The following is a 27241-nucleotide window of genomic DNA, read 5'->3' on the forward strand; positions in this document are numbered from 1 at the left end:
GAATTGGTAGAATTATGACGTGGTGGTGTGTGATTGGAGGGTATAAAAGTCACTTTTACACCACATCCTGACCGAAGATAACCCTTGCTCATAAGTTATTACTCAAAAAAGGAAAAAAAAAAAAAAAAGAAAATCCCTTGTGAATATAAGATGATCCAGATGAGAAAAAGCACATGGGTTTCAATTAAGACCTGTTAAATATATATATATGTAACTCATTTTACTATAGGTTCCAAAATGTCTTATTTTTATTAAGCCTCATTTGGATACAGAAACGATTTAATCTCATCTCATCTTATCATTATAATTTTCTTAAATTTTTACACAAAATATAATAAATAATTCAACTTTTTCAAATCCCAAAACAATAATAATATTAAAAAAAATAATATTCTAACAAACTTTCAACTTTTATCTAAAATCATCTCATCTCATCTCACTTCACTATCCAAATGAGGCCTAAATCTATGTAATTTATTTATTTATTTATTTATTATTATTATTATTATTATTATTATTATTATTATTATTATTTTACATTCTGTAATGGCTATGCCATTTCGTGTAAGAATCCACCATTTTGATGGGATCAATGCTAAACTTGATCCCATAACAGTAAAATTATTTATATCCCATTAGCAACTAATGCTATTGAATATCGAGGTGAATTTTTTTTTCTTTGTTTTGCTTTATTAATTCCATTTGGAAGGGATATTTAGGTCCCTTGGTTATATATAAGTCCATGACTAGTGGCTAGGGGATGCACTATCCAAGAGCCCATGTGACTCACGGGCTTAACTGTGTGATATAATAATGACGATGGATCAGTATAAGTTATCTCGTCTGCTTATTACGGGATAATTAATGCTTATCTATGTCCTCAACACCTCCATAAATAACACCTAAATGTAACACTAAGAACTTAACTTTGACTTATATATGCATATTGAGATCACGTTTCTCTAACTTAGACATCGGAGCTCTCCTGGGCGACCAGTTTCGCCTTCTCATCTGTTGCAGGTCATCCAAACAGTTGGTGGTATGAAACACGTCATTTACACCATTACAATAATATATTATCATAAAAGAGAATTACAACATGATGCAGATGAGACCCAGTTACAGAAAAGAACAAATAATACATCAAATTCTCAAATTTGTCCTAGTCTCCTAATCTAGGGTTCTCAAGATGGGTCATAGACTGAATGCAAATAGATATCGCTTGAGTGAGAGTTATCTAAACTGAATACAGCATAATGGTAGAGAGGTAGGGACCATGCAGCATGGCAGTGCTGAAGTTGCAATTTGTGTTAAGGGTGTAATCCGACTGTTTGTTGGTGAGCCTACAGTATCTATCGGATCAAGGTTTCCTCAAGTTCAAACAGACAGAGATAGACACATGGAGTGAGCTTACAGTATTTTAATGTTACAAATAAAATAGCTTGAGGGAAATACCTTTCTACTTTTCCCTTTTCCATTATTTCTAATATTATTGGTGGTACAGAAATTCGCTTATGAATCATATAGAGAAGTGCATGAATAGATCATGAATCATTTATAAGTGAAGTATGAAAGGGCATGAATAGCTTCATGGAGAAGTTTCAGTCCTTGTGCCCAAGGAAAACTTGTAGAATTCAGTTAAAAAAAAAACCCACATTTTGATTCAAAATAAGTGTTCACAACTTGCAAGGTCCAAACATGAAAAACCAATTGAGTTTAAGTAAAAAATTTACAATGACTTGGTGATAATTTATGCAAGCACAAACATATTTAGCACAATTACCCTTCTGGTGGAGACAAAACACAGGATGCCTGATGAACTGTATCCGGGAAAAAAAATAAGGCCCACCGGCTGTCAACAATTTATGTACCGATTTCTTTCCCATAGTTTCCAGATGTAAAGTGCAATGAGCTCTGCAGAAACTCATCCAGAGTAAGAAGCTGGAACTACTAATGAAATGGTGTGACTTAGTGGTGTTGGCCCTTGTTCTATGGTTAACTAGGGCGCTAGTGACATGGTCAATTGAAGGCAGTGTAAAGCCTGATCTACTTCCTCACCTCAGGGTCCGAGAAGAATCGGGGAATCATTTTGACAGCAATATGTGCTTCGACCTAACAATTAAAGCAAAGATGCCATAGCACGGTATATGCATCAAACCCACTCCAAGGTACCTGGAAAATCCACAACAGAAACATTCTTTAGTGTGGAGGCATGTTATTGGCAACAAGATTGGCACTCACAATACTTAAAAGTCGGGTTTATCAGATATTGTATAGAACCTAACACTTAATTGAACCAATTTGTATAAGACATATAATCATTATCTGACACTATTATTCCGGTGATTGGTAGCGTGCTTATTCAGAGATTTCACTGCCATTAATGAAAAATTGTGTAATTTAGGCAAATTGCTAACATTTTATGGTAAAAATATGGAATGACTTCATTAGCAGTGGAATGATTTCTTCAAAACTTTATTTCATCAGTGTTTTTGGAAAACAACCTGGCCCTTTCATGTTGGGAGTTTTTTTTGGCCATTTTCCATGGTGAGAGTAAAAGGAAATGCTTTCATTTAGAATAAGAAAGCTAAAAAATAATAGTAGTATAAATTTTTTTATTCAATTGCAAATTATAAATCAGATAGATAATAATTGCATACCATAAGGGAGAATAAGGAGATGACAAGTCGAGAAATGGATATGGCCACCTGTAAAAAGAAGTGAGAAGAAAAAAGGTATGATCGTAATGTACAACTACTAATCATTTAAGGGATGATAAAAAAAGAGAAAAAAAGAGGATAACCGCAAAAAACATGGACAAAACTGTAACAATAAGATTATAACAATAATTAACACATCGAGAACATATTTTACCAGATGGAAACGCAAGCATGAACGACCCATTGAAAAATGACAAATATAGCTGTCCATAGCATAAAGTATGCAATCCGAAACATTGGAAATCGCTGGAACAGGAAGATAAATAGTTGTAAATTTGCAACTAATCATTAAGGATATTAAAATAAAAAAAAAAAACCTAAAGCATACTCTTACCAAGCAATTTAGAACTGTGTCACCAAGGAGGAGAACGACATTGATTGAGTGCATACTAACAATGTACTGCAGTTGAAAGATTAACACATTCCTCATATGAAAGCAATTTACTATTTATGATATAAAAAATGGGTCTGAATCTGATGTTGTGACATTTGCATAAAACTACAGCTCTCTGATTGTACTGAGGCCTAACTTGCTATTTTGCAGAAACAAGATATGATAGATTGAAGGAACTAACAACCTTCAATATCCCCAATATTATTTCTTGTACCCACTACTCATTTTTTTGCTTTCAAGGTTTGATTCTGCTGAGTGGTGGAGAAATCTTAGTTTCAAATTGGCTTCAAGATCCATTGCAATTGTCTGCGAGGGCTCAACCCTGCCTTAAGTGTTTCATTAAAGCAGAACTCATGTGCCTTGGTCTAAGCAGTTTCCAAATGTTATAATATCTGTCAAATCTGAATTCTCTACCTATAAAACAAACCCTCATAAAAGGGCATTAAAACGCAGACTTAATAAAGGCAGAAAAGAAGGCAAAGGGTTCTAAGGTTTTGATAACATATACAGTCTAATAAAAGAAGAAACCCAACAAATGTGGTGATAAGGTTCATACTTACAAAATCCAGATCATATTCTTTGGCAGTTAGAAAGGGATAAAGAATGAGCCAAAATATGCAATCAGTGAGTGTCACAGCACCGGCACACATCTACAAAGTAGAAGAGAAACATGAAATGATTAATAACCGCTTACTTATGAAAATGAGATTCTTTTTCAATGGAACCACACCACTTCACATATGTTTACTCTCTAACATTCAAAGCAAGTTAAAGAATCAGTAGTTTCCATGTGATTAAAATCACGCAGATATGGAATCAACAATGGGGGCAGTTTTCTGATCCAGGTTAGCATGAGCAAACATAAGCACGGTCCACGTAATCTGATTCTCATTCCTATTATTCATGGGAAAGTGCTAAACAAGTTTTTATATAGCTAGAACTTTTTTTTATCTTCTACAAAATCAGCTCGTCAAGATGAAATCTCAACTAAAAGAACACAATGAATAGAATAATTGGAACACTAGCTACAGGAGAAGACAGGAAACTCAAGAATCAGATAAGTTTAAGTTTATTGAAAAAAACTTTGGCAACTGAAATTGTGAAGAAAATTTACCTGAAAAATTATTTGAAAGATAAACCCCCATACACCTGCAGTATGGTGAGCATGAGGTTCTTCATGAGTATATGAAGTCTTGAACATATTGGACATATCTAAGCTCTCCCCTAGTGTGGGAGCTATATAGGATCCTTGTTCAGCATCTAAATTTGCTTGATAAACCGCATTTCCATCAACTTTGTTGTTCTTGCAACATCCATAAATGGAGAGTGAAGACCCAAGCTACAAATTAAAGTTTCAAGCATAAGTAATTTATGGATGATACAGACAGAAGATTGTCATGTTTTTCATGGAGGAACCATATAGTCCAGTGGTGTTATCAAACATGTCATTAAAATATCCCAAAGAACCAAAAAGGTGATTTATGTCCAACTTTTTCAGCTCTATTAGACTTTACTACAATATGGAAACAAGGATATGCATGAGTGCTTAGAGTTAGAAAATATACCCCAAAATAGATCGTGACCAAAACAAATGTCCACCTGTTGCCAACAAAAAAAAAACAAGAAACATGATCAGCAAAAGTGAAAGTTCCTTTTATTACTCTGATCAAACCTGATACTTGACGGCTGGTTATATATTGCACCTTAATGAAGAACCCATCACAAGACCTTCCAATTTGACATAAGCACTCAGTTATTAACCAAAGTAGACAATATATTATGTTCCAGGGTTTTCAAAACTCCGTAAATTAAAACTATGCTTCATTGAAGTGAATATGTGTAGTATTATTTTCTAGTACGCTAAATAAACTCCCACAGAACCATTTAAAGAATCTACTTGGCTTGTGTGAGAATAGAATAACAATGCAGTCTTAATTTACAGTAAAATTCTTTAAAGTGGATTTCATATTTGAACAAAGCATTTCGAAACCAAAGTCTATCTTATATGGAAGTATGTCCATATACCCAGATGAAAGACACAAAGATAGGCCAAGGAGGGCTTACTGAGTATAAAAGTAGAAAATGCCACCTCCAGCAACAGCAACATCAGCAATAAGCAATGCCAGAAGCACAACAAATGACATCATTCTGTAAGTAAGCAGCCAGGCAGGATGGATTCCTTTGAGACACGTCTTCCAGGTTTCATCTTCATACAAAGACCACACTGTTTGTCGTTGGTTCTCTCTCCTGTCAGATCTTGATTTGTTGAAACCTTCATATTTCCATATTAGAATTGTTGCCAGAACCATTGCAGTAAGAATCCATAGTGAGCAGAGGAAGAATCTCCAGTTCAACCAATAACTTGGAGTGGTTGTATCATCACTAGTCATGACAGGCTGCCAAGTATGGGTTGAGGAGCCTGGTAGGAAACTAAAAATACCATTACCACTTGCTCCACTGGTCATCATATTTTCTAGTTTAATTCACAGAACCATATGGGAGACTATACCAAATATGCAGATGTGTGATGGCCAATTTCAGGTTAGAAATACATGCTGGTAATGTTTAAAAAAGAAGAAGAAGAAGAAGAAGGTGCCTGGTGACGGTAAAGAAGTGTGAGAGAAGTTCTATCCCTCCCCCCAAAACAAAAAGAAAGAGGTAGAAAAAAAACACTTGATGCTAGAATGAAAAAATAAAACCAATGCTTTCCAAATTAAATTCTTTTGTAACAAATTCGTTATAACCAGAACGAAAGAGTTCAAAGAAGGCAACAAAAAGAACAAATTTCAAGAATCAAAACAGAGTTAAAAAAGATAAACTTGGAGGAAAAACAAAATTACAGTGGAGCTCAAACAATTTCCCACAAGCACTTTGATTCGCAACTAAGTTCTAGAGTTTACAAACTTGAAAAACCCAACAAATTTAAAATCAAAGAAGTATGCTTATAAGAGCAGAAACCAAAATCTCAAAACTTCAGTTCCCATCATTCTACACGCAATCAAACTCCATTAACGAACTAGTAGTTTATCAAATTCTCATACTTCGTGTCATGCACGTAAGGAAAAAGCACCAGAACTAAGGACTCATATGGGTTATCGTTAATATTACAAAATACCTCAAAGATTCCTTTCTTTAGATTGGTTTTACCAAAAGATCACGATCTCATTGCAACAAGAAAAAAGGAGTGAAAACAATGCTTTTTCATACGAAAAAAGAAATGTGTAGCACTTACGGTTTCGCTAACTGAAAAACGCAGGGAGAGGCATCAGTGTAAAAGAAGATGCTTTGCTTCTTCCATTGCTGCTAGCGAGCGAAAGGGAGAGCTTTGGTACGATTACTTTTGTTTTTCTTTTATCAAGGCAATAGTTTAATAACAAGTATTATGCAAGATAGACTTGCATCTTGGATTTGAGAAGATGCAGTGGAGAAGGTGTAATTCACCTTCCATGTTTTAATGAGGATTATAGTTTTATTTTGAAGAGCCTTGGAAGGGTGGGATTTGCGAGAAGCAAGCAATTTCTCGATGGAAGCAGCAAACCAGACAGTGAGAGGACCGGACCACCGAGGCTTAGGCCCCATTGAATTTGGACAAACTTTTTTCGATTACTAATGCTACCAACCAAAATGGAAACAGAAAAAGAACATTCTTTCCTTTTGCCTTGCGCGTTTCTTTTCTTGTCCTTTTTTGGTCCCTTCTTTTTTAAGTTGGGATCAATATTGCATCCATTTGTCTCCATTATATTTTTCAGGAGACGATGTAATTTCTGATTTATATATTGAGTTGAATTGAGATGAGTTAAATTTTTTATAAATAATAATAAATTAAAACGATAAAGTGAATTTTGTAGAGTTCATTTAAGATAAGTTAAGATATATTTAAATGTTAAAATGAGTTTACATGTATTTATAAGAAATTAAAAAAAATTTTGAGTCTCGTGTATAAAGAGATGTTGAGTTTAAAAAAGTTGTGATCTCATGTGTAAAGAGATTTTGAGTTAAGTGATATTTAAGAATTTGAGAGTTGTGTATTTAGATATTAGACTCAACTTAAAATTGCATTGAACTGAATTGATCTCAACATCCTCTAAGTTTCGTTCAATTACTCTCCCGCCCATCATGTATAGCTGGACGTGTTCTAAGTGTATTTGCCTTTTTTTTTTCTTTTAAATATATTTGAAATATTATTCAAAATTAAAAAATATATTAATTAATTAATAGTAAATTCCTTAATTATTAAGTAAAAATAAATAAATAAAAAATAAAATATACAAACCGTCAAAATAAATGGACAAAACTATGGGACAAACTAGCATTTCTATGTGACTATTAATTAATTTTAATAGCATTTCGTATTTTTATTTCTATGGGACAAACAGTCAAATAGCGCATATGCTAATTTAAAAAAAAAAAAAAAATACAAAATAGCAAAATAAATGTTTTTCCTTATTCTACCTTTTATCATATATTAGTGAAATTTTGCTATATAAATTCTATGTGCTTTTAAACCTTTGAGATTTTTCGTATTTTTTTAAAATTAGCATCTGCGCTATTAAATTTTCTAAAGAGGATCCATTTTCCGTTCAATGACTAACAGGCATTTAACCACCAAGGTGGTTACCTAGTTGGCAAAGGCTAGGAGATCATTCTTACCTCCCTTGCCCGAGGTCACAAGTTTGAAACAACTTGCCTTGGTAAAACTTGTAAACCAAAGTCTTGGGAGCCTTTGCATGCTGGGACCTTAGTGGGATTACAACAACGGACTGCTCTACCCGAGATCAGTAACTATGACTCAAACCTAATATGACTCAATCCTAACAGGCATCTAAGCATATGTCTAAGCACATGGCTTGTAACACTTGGACATGATATTAAAATTAGGAATATAATACTATGCCACTTGAGTTTGCCCTATCAATTTGACCGCTCATGTATCTTATTTTTTTTACTTAATGGTTAATGAAGTGACTATTAGTGCATTAGTGTTTTTATTTTTTATTTTTTTAAAAATGTCTAAAGATGTTTAAAATATGTTTGAAAGAAAAAGCCAAAAAGAAAAAAGTGCAATTTGCACTAGGGAGACGCCCAGTAGTCAAACCTGGGCGGCATAGTATCACTACCCTTAAAATTACCAATCTTCCATTCATTTTAAAACTGGTAACACAATCATCCTGCCCCAACCTGTGAGCTTCGTATCCCATGACCCAAACATCGAACACCCCTAACCACTTTCTCCCACCATTTTTAAATTCAACTTCTATTTTTTTATAATCAACAAATCTCCTTTTATTTAACATAATAAGATTTCATGTGAGGACTATGTCGAAGCAAGGAAAGAGATCTCCTCTCGTGAGCAAAGGGTTGGCGAAGAAGAGGCAATTGGGCAAGCAACGTGCGGCTAAACCGAGAGTAAGACGAGCAACATGTTGTAGAAAGCTTGGCTAACACAGTCTAGCACGGGCTGATAAAGGACTTTTCTATGCCAAGCAGACAAACACTACGCCTACCGTACAAGGGCGAGAACAATGAGCTAGAGAGGTTGGCAGTTTTGGAAAATGATAGTTAGCAGTATAAGGGCTAGCAATGGTAAATGAAAAAACTGCTACGAACATAAAAGCTCTCCAAGATAACAATGGCCATGCTTAGAGGCGGCATGTGTCATACAAAAAGGCCCATACTCCATAAAAGATGTCACATTTGGAGTGAGTCTGTGAAAGAAAGATTACGAACCTACAAGCTATAGTGTCTAATCTCAGGGGTATGATCCAGCGCCACATGGGAGACCCTCATTAGGAAACAGACTGCAAGATTTGATCAGCAACCTGAAGAGGACGTGTACGCCTTGTTCCCCTCAATCTTTGTCATCCTGCAAGGTCTCTTGTTCAAGCATATCTGGAGTCAGACGGACGTCAAAGATACGACTAACAATCCCCTAGTTTAAAAGGCATTGAATTAAAGCTAAAATATCACTTTTGTGATTGTTAAGTGTTTATCCTTATATATGGTGAGTGACTTCAATGTGTGCGACAGAAAGTGTGGTGCCAGCACTATCATAGTAATAGAAATACTTTCTAGGGCGAGCCTTTTGCCACCTTGCGCTCACTTGGGTGGCTAGCACTTTTGCTTGCCCCTTCATTGGGCAAGCACTTTGCCACCCTATGCTCGCTTGGGTGCGGGCATAGGGTGGAAAGCACTTTTGCTCATCCTCAGGGTGCGAGACTTTTGATGAGCATTTTGCCTCCCATGGTGCTTGCCAAGGTGGAGAGTACTTTTGTTCCTAAGGTGCTCACGTGGGTGGTGAGTACTTTCGCTCTTGATTTTACTCGCTTGGGTGTGAGCAAATTGCCTCCCACGATACTCACCACCCAAGGGCGATCTTCACGATCCTTCACGAGACTCACCTAGGGACGAGCATTGTTGCTCTTCATAGTGCTCGCCTCGGGTGCAAAGATTTTTGCTTGCCTTGGGTGTGAGCTGGTATTGCATGACCTAGGGTGCATGAACTTTTTCCTAACCCCTAGTTTTAAGCACTCTTTGCTCATCCTAGGGTGCGAATTTTGCTCGCCCTCCACCTGGGCGAGCACTTTGCCTCCCAATGCTCACTTAGGGTTCAAGTATTTTTGCTCTTCATGGCGCTCGCCCTGCCTGAGCTGTTGTTACTCACCCTAGTGTGAGCACTCTTTACTTGACCTGAGGTTCAAGTACTTTTTGCTTACCCTTCATCTGGGTGAGCACTTTAACACTCTGTGCCTATCCTGAGTGATCATGTGGGCGGTGAACACTTTCACTCTCGATGGTACTCTCCTAGGGTGGATTAACTGTGGCGCGTAGGGGGAAGATATGGCCTAGGGGTCTTGGGTGGGCCCACACACGACCTCGATGGCACCCGCTTTGGACCCTGTATCAAGCAGATGGGTCACCCGCTCACATCAAGCAGGCAAGCGGGCAATTTTTTGAAATTAAAACTAACATGTGGGCGGGGCTTGGGTGCAGATCTCCACCTGCTCACATTTCCTCCCCTCTCTCCCGTCTCTCGAATCTCTCTTATGATTTGAGCTATTTAAGTCGAGTCTCTTACATCTTCAATCGCCACTGCGTCGTCATCATTGTCGTCATCGTAATCCATCTCCATCGCTAACTTTTCTCAGCCTTTAGGTAACTTCTCTCTAGTCTCATCAAAATTCTCCCTTGTTCTCTATCGCCATCAGTCGTTCACGTCGGCTCAGTTGGTCGCTCACGGCCACCGGTGGGTTGACAACACAGCCCAGTATGCCCACGTAGTATCTGGACGAAGTCACCTGCCCCTTTGGGACAGAGATGGGGACAAAACTCACCCCCCTTCTTCAAGCTCCCTAGTTGCCCTCTCGTTAGGGGTAGGTAGCACTCCTAGACTATTGAATTTTCATTTAACCATTTTTGAAAATATAAAATAATTTTTTTATCAAAAGTTATTTCTTATTTATTTAAGGAGATTAATTAAATTATTTTAAGAAAATCAAGATTGACATGTGGCACTATCAAGTGATTCAGCCGTGAGTTATTTTTCTTTTTGATTGAGGGGGTCTCGAACTCCAAATCTCTATTTTGGAGGTTGAGGGTTATGTTAATCAGGCCTTTGGCCACATGAGTTATTTCTAAAAACAATAAAAAAAAAACTCATAATACAAAAGGACGTTTTTCCAAAAACTCATTATTATAATTACTATTATTATTGTTACCGTATATTTTCATTCAGATGAAGAATGGACCTCTCTGTATGGTAGTGACAATTTCAACTCCCAAATACACGAAGATGACTAAAACTACAATTTTTGAACAAAAACAAAAATGGCCCGAAGCCACAAACCAGTCAAACCGTTCATGAAAACCCTGATAGAGATTGACAAATCCAACTATGATGGACTGGTTTTACTAGAGAAAGGGAATTAAACATTATCCCCAAATTAAGCTATCAAACTCGTTCGTTAAAAATATATCGCCCACTGTCTTCATTTTCATATTCTTTTAACTATAAAGAGTTGCATGTGTTACATACTATACAAAAGAACAAACCAACCCTGCAAGCATGCATACATGCATACATACAAGTTCTACTCTTCCCATTTCTTTCTCCGAATATCACCATTAACAGGGTCTTGGTTCTCCTGGTAAAAATAGACGACTTAGTTTATGAGAACATGCGTGCATGTCAGATATTTCTTTGCAATTTCATTCCCATTTGAGCTTTTCTCCTATCATATCATCAGGCAAAGGAACCCAAAGCAATACTGATGATTACACCTCGCACTCGCTTTTTTGGCATCAACATCACGACATTAATCATCATTTTTTGATGCGTATTATGAAGAATGAAAACTGAGGTAGAACATTGCAAATGATCATGCCTTAATATTGTCAAGGAGTGGTGAGGAAGCACTTGCCCTTTTGTACTGTTAGAGTATGAGCACTCTCATTGGATTATGTAAATACGAATAGAAGTTTGGCTAATAGAACATAAAAATTTGCTGCATTGGATTATGTAAATGTAAACAAAATAACTTTTAGTTACAGTAAAACAAGTCCTTAGGTCATATTTGGTGTTTACTGTAGCTAGACCAAAAGCATTAAACAATTATTTCTTCCCTCATAAACACTCTCTCTCTTTGCACTTTGATTGCATGGGGAAACAAAGTAATCAGTGTAAAAATTATTTTTGAAGTTTTAGAAATTACGTTATTTTAGGGAATAATTTTCTAAACAGAATTTCTTAAAATCACTACAATGTTCATATCTATTTTCTTTTTCTCCAATTTCTTTTCAAAAGGCTACCTCCCCATGCATCTTTTACTTATTAATTAGGATTTTTACCATTTGTATTTATCAATTATATGTTAATTATAATTAAGATTTTTACAATTTGTCTCTTATATCTTCCTTTGTTAGGATTTTTACCATTTGTATATATCAATTATATGTTAATTATAATTAAGATTTTTACAATTTGTCTCTTATATCTTCTTTTGTTAGGATTTTTACCGTTTGTCTCTACCAGTCATATATTAATTATAATTTGATTATTAATTAACATATAATAGAATTGTAAAATATTAAAAAAAATTAGGAAAAAATATTATTAAATTTTTATTTTTTTATTATTTTGACTAATAAATAGATAATCCAATGTGAGAATAGGTTTTGAATGGAATAATCAAATACAAAATCATGAGATATTATGCAAATTATGATTTTACATTTGCATAATCCAACGAGGATGCTCGGAGAGTAATAATCCTTTATGTGTTAGAAACATTTACCCTTTGTCTTGGGAACATATTGAAACCAACCTGGGAACTACCATTTTCGGAGTGATCGATCGATGTTTCAAATGATCATGCCGCCTCAAACTACCAATGTCCTCAGGCAATTTCCAAATTTGAATCAAGGGAAGCAAACAAAAGAAGCACACTGATTACTTGTACTCAAGCATGCATAACAGCTATTGGTACGTAATGCAATTTCAAGGAAATTGCTTCTCTTGCAGCACTAAAGTACGTACCTGATTAACTTTTTCCTAAAGTTTAGGCTCAATGGGGTTCCTGCCTTTTGCAAAATTAGTGGCCAACATAGGATCACTAGGACACTTGAATACTTGGGTGTTGTAAGGATTTAATTAGAGTTTCAATGTGGCTTGTCACATTGACTTCCAATCGTATCGTGTCCCCTCTGTTCGTTGTCAAGAAGATTATAACACACAAGGAACCAAATCCACTCCTAGGTGAGAGGAAAAAGATTAGAAAACAAAACACATGGTTTCCAGAATGGTTGAGGTAAGTTCAGACTATTTTTCAGAGTATTATCTTTAATTAACCTTATGAGAATAATATAAGAGATGTGCTTGACACCATGCATGTTGATTGAATCTTGATTAATATAGTCATTCATATATGTATATATGAGTTATATAAAGATATCAACAAAAACTCAGTTTATTTGTTAAAATATCATGTAGATGACATTATAAAATATAATGTAAAGAATCTATATTTTTAAGATTAAATAGCTCGAAGGAGCCACAAGTGGATAACATCCATTTAGTGTAAAAAACGAATAGGTCATTTCACATAAAGTGTCGACAAAGGAAATGACCAAAACACCCAATAATTTGAAATGGAGAGGATCCTGGTCTAAGCTGACTTTAGTAATTAACAAATGAGTTATTCGCAAATACAAAATCATGTAACTCGATGATAAACTCAAGTTTGACTAGTGTTAAGTTAAATGAACAAGTCACGACCACCCACTACTCAATCGCACTCGACTCGTTTACACCACAAACAGTAGGCATTACTAGATATTTGACTGTTTGATTGCGTAAAAAAGGGCATTTGATAAAATCTTAGGCTGAAAATTAAGAACCAGATTCCATTTATTAGTCTTGAGAGCAAGCATAGTGGAGGGGACATTTAGACCCCTGGGCTGAGAGCCCATCTAAGGCCAAGCCCATCTTTGAGGTCAAGCCCATCCACAAGTTTAGGAAGATTGTGGATGGCTGAAGGCTAAGAGCCCTACAGGTAAATGACTCGTAACCATAATTACATGTGAGATAACCTCGAAGAATTGGGGATGAGGCCCAGAACTGGGTACGAATATATTGCATGAGATAACTCTTACAAGATAGGAGATATCCTCTCCGTTTAAAAAAGGGATCACAAAAGATAACCACAGATGACTTGTGATTAGACTTAATCGCCATCACACCGCATCCTTTTATAAATAACTTAGTAGAGGTAACATCATCTTTATCTTTATCTTTATCTATTTATTCTCATACCATCACTGACTTTAGTACCGGAGTTTACACAGGGCGACCAACGTCGTCCCTTCATTGTTGCAAGTGTCATGCATGCGATTAGTAGTGTGAAACATGTCCTTAACAATGGCGCTGTCTGTGGGATCTTTACAGACTTCAACGTGATTTTCACATGCCAACCGTCATGAGATCACAAGTCGACTGAGATCCGGGATCAAGCATGACGGAGGCAAAATGAAGGTTAACAGAAGCAGAGGAAAGGCTAAAACAAGTGATGGCAGTTGTCGAACAACTGCAGAAGGAGAAAGAGGAATTAAAGTGGCAAAGGGATAATCCCCCTGCCCAGAACGGGCAACCTGAAGGGGATGCACACAGTACCTGGGGGGGGGGGGGGTTAATAGCGAAGAAGTGGAGAAGTATAAGATGCATGACAAACTACGCAGTTTAGTAGATAAATATGAGGAGATGGCTAAAAGCATGGGTGGCTTCTCTTCTGTGGAGCAACTCCTCACACGCACGGACCTCCCTTACAACGAGGATGTCATGGTGGTCCCCTACCGGATAAATTCAAAGTTTCACAAATCGACCTGTACAATGGGTCTAAAGATCCCATTGATCACCTCTAGAATTTTAAAACACACATGACTCTCCATGGCTTCCCAAGGGAGGTGGCTTGCTGGACCTTCCCCGTTAACTCTGAAGGGAATAGCACGGGGGTGGTTCGGGACCCTTTGCCCCTGATCAATTGGCAACTTTGAGGAGCTTGCTAAGCAGCTTCTTACACAGTTTATGGCTAGCAGAAGATGCCGTGAGCTGGCGACCTATCTGTTAATTGTAAAACAGAAAAAATGGGAGAATCTAAAGAACTACCTAACACACTTCAATAAGGAGAGACTCGCCACTGATGATCAGGATGAAAAAAAATCACCTTAGCCGCACTACTAGGAGGAATTTGGCCTTAAAGCCCCTTCATGGCTGAACTGGCTAGACGAACTCCATCCACCCTAAGAGAGTTCATGATCGAGCAGATGACTTTGTCAATGCATATGATACTTTACAAGCTATGCTAGAATCACGAAAGCAGGAGACAAAAGTGGAAAACAGAAACCAGAGCAATTCTAAAGACAAAGACAAGAAACCAAATGGGCGAAGCCACCCTGATGACAGACGAGACCGATATACCAACCACCAAGATCATGGGCACTGACTTGTACATAACAACCATAATATATAGGAAAATGGTAGAAACCCAAGAAAGGAAGAATTCACGCTGGATAAAGGACAATGCCATTGCACCTACCACCAAAAGTACACCCATTGGACCTAAGATTGCATCACCCTAAAAAGGCGGATTGAGGAAATGATTGGAAGTGGGGAGTTGGAAAGAATGTTGGCTGATTACATGAAGCCACAAAGGGAGGAAAATTGAGAAAGACAAGGCAGAAGCCCCAAGCACTAGAAACAGGAGGAGCAGAGAAGAAATAATTCTCCTCGACCCAGGAGAGACCATGCACAAGCCCCCTTGGGTAAAATCTGCACTATAGCAGGTGAATTTGCTAGCGGTGGCGCCACTGTATTCGGTAGAAAGGCCCATGCATGAAGATCAAGATATCATGAGGTATACATAGCAAATCGGCCGCGTAAGTACCCTAGGGCAGAAACGACCACGACATCTCATTCGGGATGAGGATTGCAAAGGGGTTATGTATCCCCATGACGAAACCTTGGTTGTTACCCTACTAATAGCCAACTACACGACCAGACGAGTCTTGGTTGACAATGGAAGCTCTACTGACATTCTCTTTTGGGATGCATTTGTTCGAATGGGGATCCCAACGGACAAGTTGCGACCATCCCCCTCCCCGCTGAAAGGTTTTTCAGGAGAAGTTGATCAACCGGTTGGCACCATCACCCTTCCTGTAACAGCAGGTCAAGGTGTCCACACAGTCACCAGCATGGCTGACTTTTTAGTGGTCAAGGCTTCGTCGTCTTATAATGCCATATTGGGGCGCCCGACCCTCAATGACTTAAAGGTGGTCACCTCCACATACCACCTAAAAATGAAATTCCCAACAGAAGCAGGGGTAGGCGAAGTTCGAGGTGAGCATATATTGGCCCAAGAATTTTACGTCCAGGAACTAAAGACAGGAGCACCGACGGCATGCTCAATAGACAATTTAAAAGAACAGCTGCTGCCGCCACCACAGCTGGAAGAAGGGCAAGACATAGAAACCAGGAATGAAGATAGTCTGTTACAAGCCAAGGCCAACAAGCCCTTGCATGTAGTGAACATGCATCCAGAAAGGCCCAGCTGCCACCACAAGGGTTGGATCCAAGCTCTCGCCAGAATATCAGGAAGCCTTGGAAAAACTGTTGATCGAGCATAGATATGTATTTGCCTGGAGCCACGAAGAAATGCCTGGGATTGATAATTCAATCATAGAGCACAACCTCTGCGTTGATCCAGAAGCCAAGAAAGTACGGCAGAAGAGGAGGTCATTCAGAGCTGAGAAGTGCACGGCCATAGCTGAGGAAATCGAGAGACTCCTGGCTGTGGGCTTCATACAGGAGGCACAATACCCAGATTGGCTCTCCAACGTAGTACTAGTCAAGACGGCCAATGGCAAATGGAGGATGTGCGTAAACTTCACCTACCTCAATAAAGGTTGCCCCAAGGATAGCTTTCCACTACCACGAATTGATGACATCGTGGATGCCACAGCCGAACACAAATTTTTTAGCTTTATGGACGCCTACTCTGGATACAATCAAATCATGATGAACAAGGCGGATGAGGAGAAGACAGTGTTCATTACCGACAAAGGACTCTACTATTACTGGGTAATGCCTTTTGGGCTGAAAAATGCTGGAGTAACATATCTAAAACTGGTCAACCGGATGTTCAAGTGCCAAATAGGAAAGACTATGGAGGTATATGTGGATGATTTATTGGTGAAAAGTAAGGATGTTGCATAGCACCTAACGGATCTTAGGGAATCCTTCATGATATTGCAAAAGTACAAAATGAAATTGAACACGGCCAAATGCGCGTTCAGGGTAAATTTGGGCAAATTCCTGGGGTTCATAGTGTCACAAAGAGGAATAGAGGCCAACACTGAGAAGATAGAGGCCATATTAAGAATGGCGCCGCCTCAAACCATCAATGACACACAACGCCTATTGAGGAGAGTAGCGGCTCTAAATAGGTTTGTGTCCTGGTCCACGGATAAATGTCTCCCCTTTTCTATGTTATGAAAAAAGTACCTTGGAATGAAAAGTGTGACCAAGTCTTTCAAGAGCTAAAGAAATATTTAACTAGCCCGTCCCTATTGAAGCAGCCTAATCAAGGAGAAGTTCTGTACGTGTACCTGGAAGTATCCCCCCAAGCCATGTCAGCTGTCTTAGTGAAAGAAGAAGAAGGGACACAGATGCTAGTATACTATACAAGCAGGGCTCTACGAGGCGCCGAAGTCAGATACCCGCCGATGGAGATGCTGGCATTCTCGCTAGTGGTGGCTGCCAGAAGGCTACGACCGTACTTTCAGACCCACCCAATAAAGGTCTTAACAGAAAATCCTCTCAGAAGAGTGTTGCAAAAATCGGACTCCTCCGGGCGTTTGGTCGCATGGTCGATCGACCTCACTGAATTCAAAATCATCTACTCCCTAAAAAACGACATCAAGGGCCAAGCACTTGTAGACTTTGTGGCAGAGTTCAGCGGATTTCCTGCTGAAACCACAGCTCCACCCTCGAGAAAATCCTGGACAATCTACGTCGATGGCTCAACATGCCGAGCAGGAGGCAGCATAGGAGTACATATCATCACAGAAGCAAGATAGGACCTTCATTTTATGGTGACGCTCACCTTCAAGGTCACTAATAAAAAGGCGGAATACTTGACAGCAGGATTACCTGTGGCCAAGGCGTTAGGCACCAAGCAAGTAGAAGTTAAGGCAGATTCCCAAATAGTGGTTAACCTAGTCATAGGGGCCGACGCCACTAACGGGAAAAAGCTTAAAAAATATCTCAAGCAGGCACTAGCACTACAAGACCAATTCGAACACTTCTCCATAATGCAAATTCCTAGGGCGGATAACTCTGTGGCGGATAAGTTAGCAAAGGCGGCCTCAACTAGGGACGAAGCAAAGTTGCCATGGGAAGGAAACTGATTGAAGTGCTAGCTGTTGAAATCTCGATTAAACAAATAGGGCACGAAACCCTAGAATGGGCCAATGAAATAGAAGAATATATAGATACAGGAAGGCTCCCAAAGGGGAAGGAGGCGGCAATTAAGATTAAGAAGAAAGCAGCATGATTTTTCAAAATCGACGGTGTTCTGTACAAAAAGGGCTTTGCAACACCTTTACTCAGGTGCATCTCATCAGAAGAATTGTAATATATACTCGCAGAGATACACCAAGGCATCTGCGGCAATTACTCAGGTGGAAAAGCATTAGCAAGGAAAGCCCTAAGGATAGGGTACTATTGGCTCGACGCCCTTAGGGACGCCCAATAGTTCACCAGGAAATGCGCCCAGTGCTAGGCATATGCCTCGGTTCCCCACTGCCCACCAGAAAATTATCATCCGTCACTTCCTCGTGGCCCTTTGCCCAATGGGGAATCGACCTGGTTAGACCTTTCCCACCTGGAAAGGGTGGGGTGAAGCACATGATTGTTGAAGTTGACTACTTCACGAAATGGGCAGAAGTGGAAGCAGAAGTAGTAGCTACCATAGTGGCTAAGGTCATAACTAGATTTTTATGAAAGAACATTGTGTGCAGGTTCAGGATCCCCAATACAATAATCTTAGACAACAGGAAGCAGTTCGATTCCCAGCATTACAGGGTGTGGTGCTAGGAACTCAGGATAAAAGTGAAGTACTCATCACCAGGCCACCCACAGGCAAACAGGCAAGCTGAATCAACAAACAAATCCCTACTTAAAATTTTGAAGAAGAAAGTAGGCGATCGGAAGGGCGAATGGGCAGAAGAGCTGTTAAGAGTCTTAATGGGTTTACAGGACTTCAGTGAAGACCTCGAAATGAGAGACACCGTTTACCTTGGCATACGGGAGTGAAGCAGTTGCCCCAACAGAAGTCGGCTTACCAACACACCGAACTAGCCACTTTGATCAGGCGGAGAAAGACCAAGCTCTTAGCGAACAACTAGACCTCTTCGAAGAGATAAGAGAGAAAGCGAAAGTCCAGAACATCCTCAACAAGAGAAGAACAGAGTAATATTTGAAGAAACGGGTCAAACTGAGGACGTTTAAAGTCGTCGACCTAGTCCTGAGAGAAACATGAGTCACCACACAAGACGAAGGGAAGCTCGGTCTGCGGTGGGAAAGGCCTTACGCAGTAACAATTACTAACGGCCCAAGATCATATCGACTGGAAAGAGTTGCAACATTCGTGGAACGCCGAGCACCTAAAATGGTTTTATCCTTAGAAAGCTTATCTCTTTATTCATCTATATTTATTTCAAAGACAATATTTTGTTACTTTCAGAATATATGCTTTAGTCAATTATTATGCCGTCGAACGGGCGTAGATGTTGAAAGACCACAAAACCCTCTCCAAAGATCGCCAATGAACTGGAGTGAAGGTCGAAAAGACCACACAACCCTCTCAAAATGAACGGTCATGAAGGTCGCAAAGACCACACTGCCCTCTACAAACAGACGGGCGTGGAGGTCATAAAGACCACACGACCCTTTCCAAAGTTAGCCACTAAAAGTCGAGTGGCACACTCGCAGTGCAAACAGACGGGCGTGGAGGTCAGAAAGACCACACGACCCTCTCCAAAGTCAGCCACCAAAAATCGAATGACACACTTGTGGTACAAACGAACAGGCATAGAGGTCAGATAGACCACACAACCCTCTCCAAAGCGAGCTACAAAAGTTAAGTGATACACCCACGGTGCAAATAGATAAGTGTGGAGGTCAGAAAGACCAAACGACCCTCTCAAAAGGTTGCCACCGAAAAGCAAGGCTAGGCGCAAAGAGCTCCAGTAAATACACCCTCAGTACAATCCACGAAGGCATAGAAGCCATGAGACCAAACGACTACCAAGTCCACAAGGAAAAAGCCCACCAAAATCCAAGTTTAAAGGCAAGCACGAGGGAGTAGAGGCCTACAAAAAAACAGATCATACTGCCAAAAAGGAAGAACAAAAGCATAAAAAGAGACAAGGCAGTGTAAGCAAACCACAAGCCCAATAGCCAACCAAAATCAACAAATGCATTCCAGGCAAAAAGTAGCAGAATAATAAAAAACCAAAGTCCAAAAAGTTTACAAACGAACAAGATTCACAAAATTCACAAAAGCCCAAAATAGGGGCCCATCAGTCATTACAAGCAAAACAAATTTTTTATCCTTGAGGTGGGTGACGGGGAAAGGAGTATGGCATCACATCCCGACCTATTAAATCTACATATTGGCAAGCGGCGGCATTAGGCTTAAAGTCTTCTAAGTTCAAACTCCTCAGGTCAGCCTGAGGGTTGGCCAATAGCTAGGGCGCCCGAGAATTGGGGATGCAGTCGAACAATCTCGTTGTTCACAGCAGTCAGCTCAGAGTCTAACCTTCCTCATGCCTCCCTCGACTCATTCACTTCCCAAGACATCCTTTCCAAACTCACTAGATTCTTATCTTGGCGGACGTCAATCGTGGCACGCTCCCTCTTGTACTTTTCAAAAGCAGCATTCTCTTGATCTAAGTCGTCCTGCAGCTCGGTGATCTTGGTGTCCTTCTCATGGTGCTCCTTTCAGAATGCCTCTTTCCTCCAAGACAGCTCCTTTGCCACCATCTCGCGCTCCTTTTCAGAGGAAGCCAAAGCAACAGCTGCCTCCTTAAGCTTCCTCTCAGCATCAGCTTGAGAGCGCTCAAAGGAGTCCAATGCCCCCTTAAGGCACAGAACCTCTGGCCAAGTGGCGGTCCTCTCCATCTCAACCGCATGTAGGGCAAAACTATCACGGGCGTGGAGGCTCTAACACAAAGGATTTCAGATCGAAAGCTTGACGACTCCTCTCGAAGAGAATCAAGGTCAGCCTCCAAGAATTGGACATGACCATCAGCCTGCTCTAGACAACATCGTAGGTAATTTATCTCATCCTTAAGGCAGTTGTTCTCTTGTTTGAAAAAAAAGAACTTTTGTCTCTTGCAAACCTCCTCCTCCAAACCGGTCCTCTCCTCCACGATCCAAGACGCCAGGGCTTCAATGTTCTACACAAGCACAATAAAGTTAGGACCCAATACATGCCAAAGAAAGCAAAAGCGCTTGCAAACAAGAACAAACAAAAAGGAAAAGAAGCCTTAGTGGGCCCAACAGTCTTCTCAGGCGCCTTGTCATCTCTGTAACTGCCTCCAAAAGAGGCAAAGAGGGACCAAGACCCGCGTCCTCCTCCCAGGTAGTGTCTCCCATCGAACCGGCTCTAGCCTAAGCTGGACACCCCTACGAGAGATCCAAGGTTGCTGCAACATAAAGTGTGGGCGTGGGTAGGCCACCTTCAATGTGGGCCCCAAACAGCTCACTAGCAAACTCATCTTGGCGAAGGTCTACTCGCTCACCAACCCAGTCTCCTCCCCGGGCCCTCACCTCCATGCCCTCCTAAACTTCAGGGACCCATTCACATTTGTGAGGAGTGGTGTCCCCATCCCTGTCAAATGACGACGGCGTCGGTGAAGGGATGGAAACCCTATCTTGATCCGTGGGCGGAGTCTTGCCCTTTGAATTGGTACAAGGCAGAGAATGCAGAGAGGAATCTAACCTTGCATAGGAGGTTGCGCCACCACTTGCAACTTCGGCCATGGTGTCATAAACTGCAAGGGCGAGAATATCGAGCTCCCCTTCCCTAGAGACACCCAAGGGGAAGGCAGCGTATATGACATTCAAATCACTTGTGCCACCAAACGCTGAATCCGCCACAAGAGCCGAGGGGAATTTGAAAGGGGCGTCCACAGAGTCATTCCCCGAAGGGAGCTCAAGATCGTAGGCTAATGAGAGATCCTCAAGAGCCTGTTTCATCAAAGCACCCAGGTCCATCAAGTCCTGGGCTCACCAATGGGGAGGCTTTGGTTGGGGACGCCACCGGTGTGGCTTGACCAGGAACAACAACGCCCATGCCAGCACCTTGCATCATTTTCTCAGAGGAGCCAATAATGCTACTAGGTGTCACGTCCTCAGTGCGAGGATGTTTCATTTTTGGCCCCACAGTCTGGGGAGTGCTCTATTTTCATTGAAGGGGGAATCGGTTTGAACTTTTTCCCCATGACATGGGCACGACTAGGTACCGACAAGAATTTGTCAATGCTGGAGTAAAAAAGAATGTCGTTTGACCACTGACTCTCGCGGTCGTGGTCTTTCTCCCATTCGCAAACAAGGTTCACACGTTTTTGTTAACCATCAGTCAACTCCAACGGCAAAAGTTTATCATCGGGGGCGCACCCCCAATTGACAACAACAGGATAATCCCTAATGAGCATTTCATCGGCGGGATACTCCCAACCATCACCAGAGATCAAGAAAAACTTAGTAGTCCACTTCTTGGCGTTGTAGTAACACATTTCAAAGGCCACTAGGCGTTGTCTATGCACATAGAAACTACAAACGTTCCCTGGCAGGGACACCACCTCGTAGAAAGACAAGAACTCCTTTGCCGTAAAATCAGGGTATCTCTCCCCAAGAGGCTCCAGAACATGGTGGAAGACGATGCAAGCACACATCAACACATGCCATGCCTTACTATGAAGCTAGGCAGGAGCAAGGTTCAAGAAATGCTGAACATCGTGCACTGGGCGAATGAAAGGAAGGTGAAGCCCGTTCGTAAGGGAGCAAACCGTTAAGGCTATGGCCTCGTCGTAGCCCTCTTCGTTGATGCATCCCCTTTTCTGGGACATTCATATCCACCGACTCAGGAATGTAGAAGGATTCCCTCAGTTCAACGAGGTCTTCCACATCTAGAACAGAGAGCCAAGAATATCCATCAAAGGAAGTGGGTTGACGGGAGAGAGAAGATTCGGGCTTCTGCTTGGTCACCTTCTTGGCCGGACTGCAACTAACCATTACAAAAGTCTTGAAGAAAAGAGATTCCAGGAAAACATAAAGGGGTGCGAGGGAATCTGAAGAAAAGAGCAAAGGGGAATGCAAGGGAAGATGAGGAAGACAAAAGAGCAAAGAAGAGTAAGGAAAGAGATGACGGGAGGTGAAATAGCGTGTAAAGCACACCCAAGAAAGGTAATCATGAAGATCCTAGGGAATCTGAAAGGTTTGGTTGCGCAGGTAGTTACAGTCATTTTTTAAAACTCATTAAACGAGTGGGAACAGTTATGACTAACGTAAGCCATGTCTTTCCTAAAAAATAAAGGGTGAAAGCTAGTGCACGCCACCTAGCACGGGTTATTGTAAAAAAAAAAAAAAGAAAGAAAAAGAGTGAATTGATACGAACAGACTAGCGAGGTAAGTAACCAACAAAAGAAAGAAAGGCGAAAGCATAGTTGTTTAATTTTTCATGTGCCAGCACAAACGGAACTAGCGGGGTAACTGGAAGGGACATTTAGAGCCCAAGGCTGATAGCCCATCTAAAGCCAAGCCCATCTCTGAGGCCAAGCCCAGGAAGACTTGTGGATGGCTTAAGGCTAAGAGCCCTACAGGTAAAGGACTAGTAACCATTATTATGGGCGAGATAACCCTGAAGAATTGGGGATGAGGCCCATGACTGAGTACGAATATCTTGCATGAGATAACTCTTACAAGACAAGAGATATCCTCTCCATTTAAATAAGGGATCACAAAGAATAAGCACAAAGGATAGGTGATTAGAATTAATAGCCATCACGCCGCATCCTTTTATAAATAACTCGGTAGAGGTAACATCATCTTTATCTTCATTTTTATATACTTATTTTCATACTATTACTGACTTAAGCATAGAGTTTACACAGGGTGACAAGCGCCGTCCCTTCATTGCTGTGAGTTTCATTCGTGCAATTGGTGGTGTGAAACACGTCCTTAACACATAGAATTGTATCCAATTCACCTTTCCTGGAGCATATATGCAGATGCAAGAAGAGAAAAATAGACCACCAAGGTTTGTGAAGGTGAATGAAATTGGAAAGAAATGGTTTCATTTTTATACAGAAACAATATGATCTTTGCAAGAGTATGTCCATTGAAAGAATGTGTTTGTCGGAAGAATATGACCATTGGAAAAAATATCACTTAAAAGAGTATATCCCTAAGAAAAGATTTAGAATAAAAAAGAATATTAAAATAGAATAAAGATGTATTTAGAGAGTTTGATATGGGGTGCTTTAGGAAGATGACTAACTCACTACTAATATTTTAATCAACAAGAATCAATTCAAACAGGTATCATATAACTTCAACCTTTCTCTAAAAGATCAATCCATACTTTGACTACTGAAGATGAAGGTGGGGCTTTGCACGCACCTCCCTCCTTACCTTCTGTTAGAAAAAATAGATCATTGTACAACAAAAGCAATATTACCTCATCGACAAATCGTAGATCCAATGCAGTTATTCAATGGATTTTTTGTCGTCGTTGTTGTTCATTCAAAATCATCTCGTCGATGATGGGGTGTGTTACGTGATAAGACCAGAGCAACATTCACAAATTCTACAGCCTAAATGTAGGGATTAGATAGAACTCTTTGAGAAAGAGATTTTCACTTTGTACATTAATAGTTATTAGCTCTAAGGGGGAGGGGCTATATATAGCCCCTCCAATTGTAACCCTCAAGGCCAGCCATCAAGGCTCATGAAGTGGATTAAGCCACTTCATATCCCCTACCCAAGGGAATGCGAAGGGGTGCCCACTATAGGTGCTCCTTTACTACATCTCTCACTCGTACATAGTGAGCAAGGCCCTAGGTCTGAATTTGTTAATATGTTCGTAATCTTATTCATACTAGCATATAGGTTGTGCGACCATCGAGCATACCTGTAAAAGAAAAATGGAAGTACTATACAAAATCTCTTCGAGAGAAGACCAACCTAGCAACATCCAGAAAAAGTGTCTTGTCATGCCCTAACTCATTTGGTCACATCAGATTAAGCATTTATAATCTCTCTCGAGTCCAAATGAATTCGAGCACTGTTCAATCTCCATAAAACATGAAGCACCACACACAAACGAATCTGAGCACTACTCACAACTATGTCGCAAATCCCAAGAAGCAACATAACTTGCTGGCAGTGAGTACAAACACAATATCAATGTATTACCAAATCGTCTTCCCTTCGCCTTCTTATCATTCAGGCTCATTCCAGTCTTTTTTCCAACAATGTCTCTTTGATCACATCACTATAGTCATAGACAAAATGCCAAAGTAGCAAACACCAAAACATCAACCTCATGACATAGTCAAAGGTTCCTAATGGCATAAATAAATTAAGGTCATCAATTGTGACCTACAGGACTCACACGTTGAGAAAACAGAGATCCATTCACTCACCTCTACTATTGGTAAAAAAAAGCACATGTAGTATGAAATACATGCTACGATGTAGTTCTTTTTTCAAAAAGAGCGTATTTTTAATCTCAATATACCATACAGATCTTAGTCTAGTTGCTATCTCAATGCCTAACCTGAAACCCTCCATTTGCTCTCTATTCAAAGCGCCAAAGAAGATCTCACATCTGGCTAAACCACAGGCTATATGGATCGTGGGCTTCCCACGTACGATTTAAACAAAAATAACAAAGACCTCATCTTAGCCCAACTAAGTTGACATATATATTTGTGTCAACCATCTCTATATGCTACACAAGCATCGAGAGACACAATTTCTCATCTCCACTCGTTATCTAAGCGTCAAAGGCGATTGCTCGTATGAGTGAGTCGATCTAAACATGTTTACATACATTTTTCACCATAACTCTCAAATTTATAATGAATGTGTATGCTTACCAAAAAATGCTTCCAGCCATGTCACATGATCATAGAACATATTAGTATCATGTGCACGATGAGTAATTCCATGATGGAGAGAAATCGCATGGGTAACTACAAATGATTAAACCACAAGTCTCAAATGGGGTTTAAAGACCATTTCTCTCTATGCGCCTACCAAGAGACTTGGCTTTTATATATAAAAAAGCTTTTGCACAACCGTGAAGTCAGCGATTCATTGCGAATTTTACTTAGCATCAAGCTCATAATATAGATCTTAGATTCTAGTTTGCAAGTCCAACTGCCACTTTTAAGAATCTACAAGGTGGTCCCAAGTATCATTCAGCAAACTTAATTTGTGACTTCAGAATTTCATATGAATATCTTATCCTTAACAACACCATATGAGATAACCAAACTTTGTTATTTATTAAGGTAAAATGATTAGGGCCTTTGCCCCAACGATAATCATAACAATCTAGCCATGTCTTTTTCAAAATCACATCACAAACTCACTTGATCAAGTAAACCATATACCTTCTAACTAAATCTCAACATTTAACTCACATGAGCAAATCATAATAGAAACACTAAATAGTATAGGCAAAAATAGAGTTTTCGGTTTTCACCATCTCATTAATGGTCAATGGATTTTGAACAAGAGCTCCTGCATTTTTTTTTCTTGTAAACAGTCTCACAAAAAATGAAGTTTGAGCTACTTTTCATAAAACCCACATTCGATACCTCATCGTATGGAAAGTCACTCATTAGGTGACAATTAATAATCTAAGATAACCACATCGTCATTAGTATTAACTTTCTTAAGAATACACTTTTCTATGACTGTTAATAGTATTCAAATAACTCATTTTGTTTAATAGGTCATTAATAATAATGACTAGGTATATTGAATATATTTGAATAGATGGTTTTTTTTAGACCACATGTAAATAGTACCAGCAGCATTCATTTGGTTTTTGTACCAAAACAATACAAGTAACAATTATGCCCTCACAGTACTTTGAGCCTAAATATCATAAAAGCTAAACATCTAATTCTCCTACAAGAATCAACTATTTGACTTTTTCAATAAAAGTTCCAATAAATGTGAGATTAATGGTTATCTAAAGGTAAATCAATTAGTGCCAAGAGATGAATCTACACCTCTATCAACTCCACTTTTCCTTTGTCAATTAGATTAACAACTTCAGGTTGGATCATATAAATGAAGTGAATCTAAAATTCTATGTTAGGATTCCTATTATGTGAATTCGGTACCTTTAGCAAAACCATATTAAAAATATTCTCTTTTGATCTCCAAACAACAAGAGAATACTGATATATAGCTACCATGCTATTTATGAGGATCTTATTTTCTAGTAAATTTTGGGAGTCATTATCACTAATGGTACACCATCACTAGTTGGTG

At 39.6% G+C, this 27241-nt stretch overlaps 1 protein-coding gene across 3 annotated transcripts; it reads right to left on the bottom strand.

Moving 5' to 3' along the window:
• Window positions 1–1643: 1643 nt before the first annotated feature.
• Window positions 1644–6710, bottom strand: LOC121258598. 3 transcript variants are annotated; one of them, XM_041160149.1, is made up of 10 exons: window positions 6347–6710; window positions 5179–5533; window positions 4680–4713; window positions 4229–4453; window positions 3675–3764; window positions 3055–3120; window positions 2875–2966; window positions 2661–2708; window positions 2058–2172; window positions 1644–1901 (listed from the first exon to the last, which is right to left on the bottom strand). In XM_041160149.1, exons 2-9 carry the CDS (start codon window positions 5502–5504, stop codon window positions 2085–2087), a joined length of 969 nt encoding a protein of 322 aa, XP_041016083.1. In that variant the 5' UTR covers window positions 5505–5533; window positions 6347–6710; the 3' UTR covers window positions 1644–1901; window positions 2058–2084. The 3 variants fall into 3 exon arrangements, with proteins under 3 accessions (XP_041016083.1, XP_041016082.1, XP_041016081.1); XM_041160148.1 differs by having other exon boundaries at window positions 1644–2172; window positions 5179–5544; XM_041160147.1 differs by having other exon boundaries at window positions 1644–2172; window positions 6347–6708.
• Window positions 6711–27241: the final 20531 nt, after the last annotated feature.

Source organism: Juglans microcarpa x Juglans regia, chromosome 3S, assembly GCF_004785595.1.
Source record: "Juglans microcarpa x Juglans regia isolate MS1-56 chromosome 3S, Jm3101_v1.0, whole genome shotgun sequence".
NCBI classification, from domain to species: domain Eukaryota; kingdom Viridiplantae; phylum Streptophyta; class Magnoliopsida; order Fagales; family Juglandaceae; genus Juglans; species Juglans microcarpa x Juglans regia.

Bases quoted from the DNA above. Each gene is read 5' to 3' on its own strand.
- LOC121258598 (XM_041160149.1), bottom strand. From the start codon at position 5,504: ATGACTAGTGATGATACAACCACTCCAAGTTATTGGTTGAACTGGAGA. The intron at 4,454-4,679 runs GTATATTTTCTA...TTTAATTTGTAG, and splicing joins TGGTCACGATCTATTTTGGG to CTTGGGTCTTCACTCTCCAT. The intron at 2,173-2,660 runs GTATGCAATTAT...TGGATTTTCCAG, and splicing joins TCTCCTTATTCTCCCTTATG to GTACCTTGGAGTGGGTTTGA.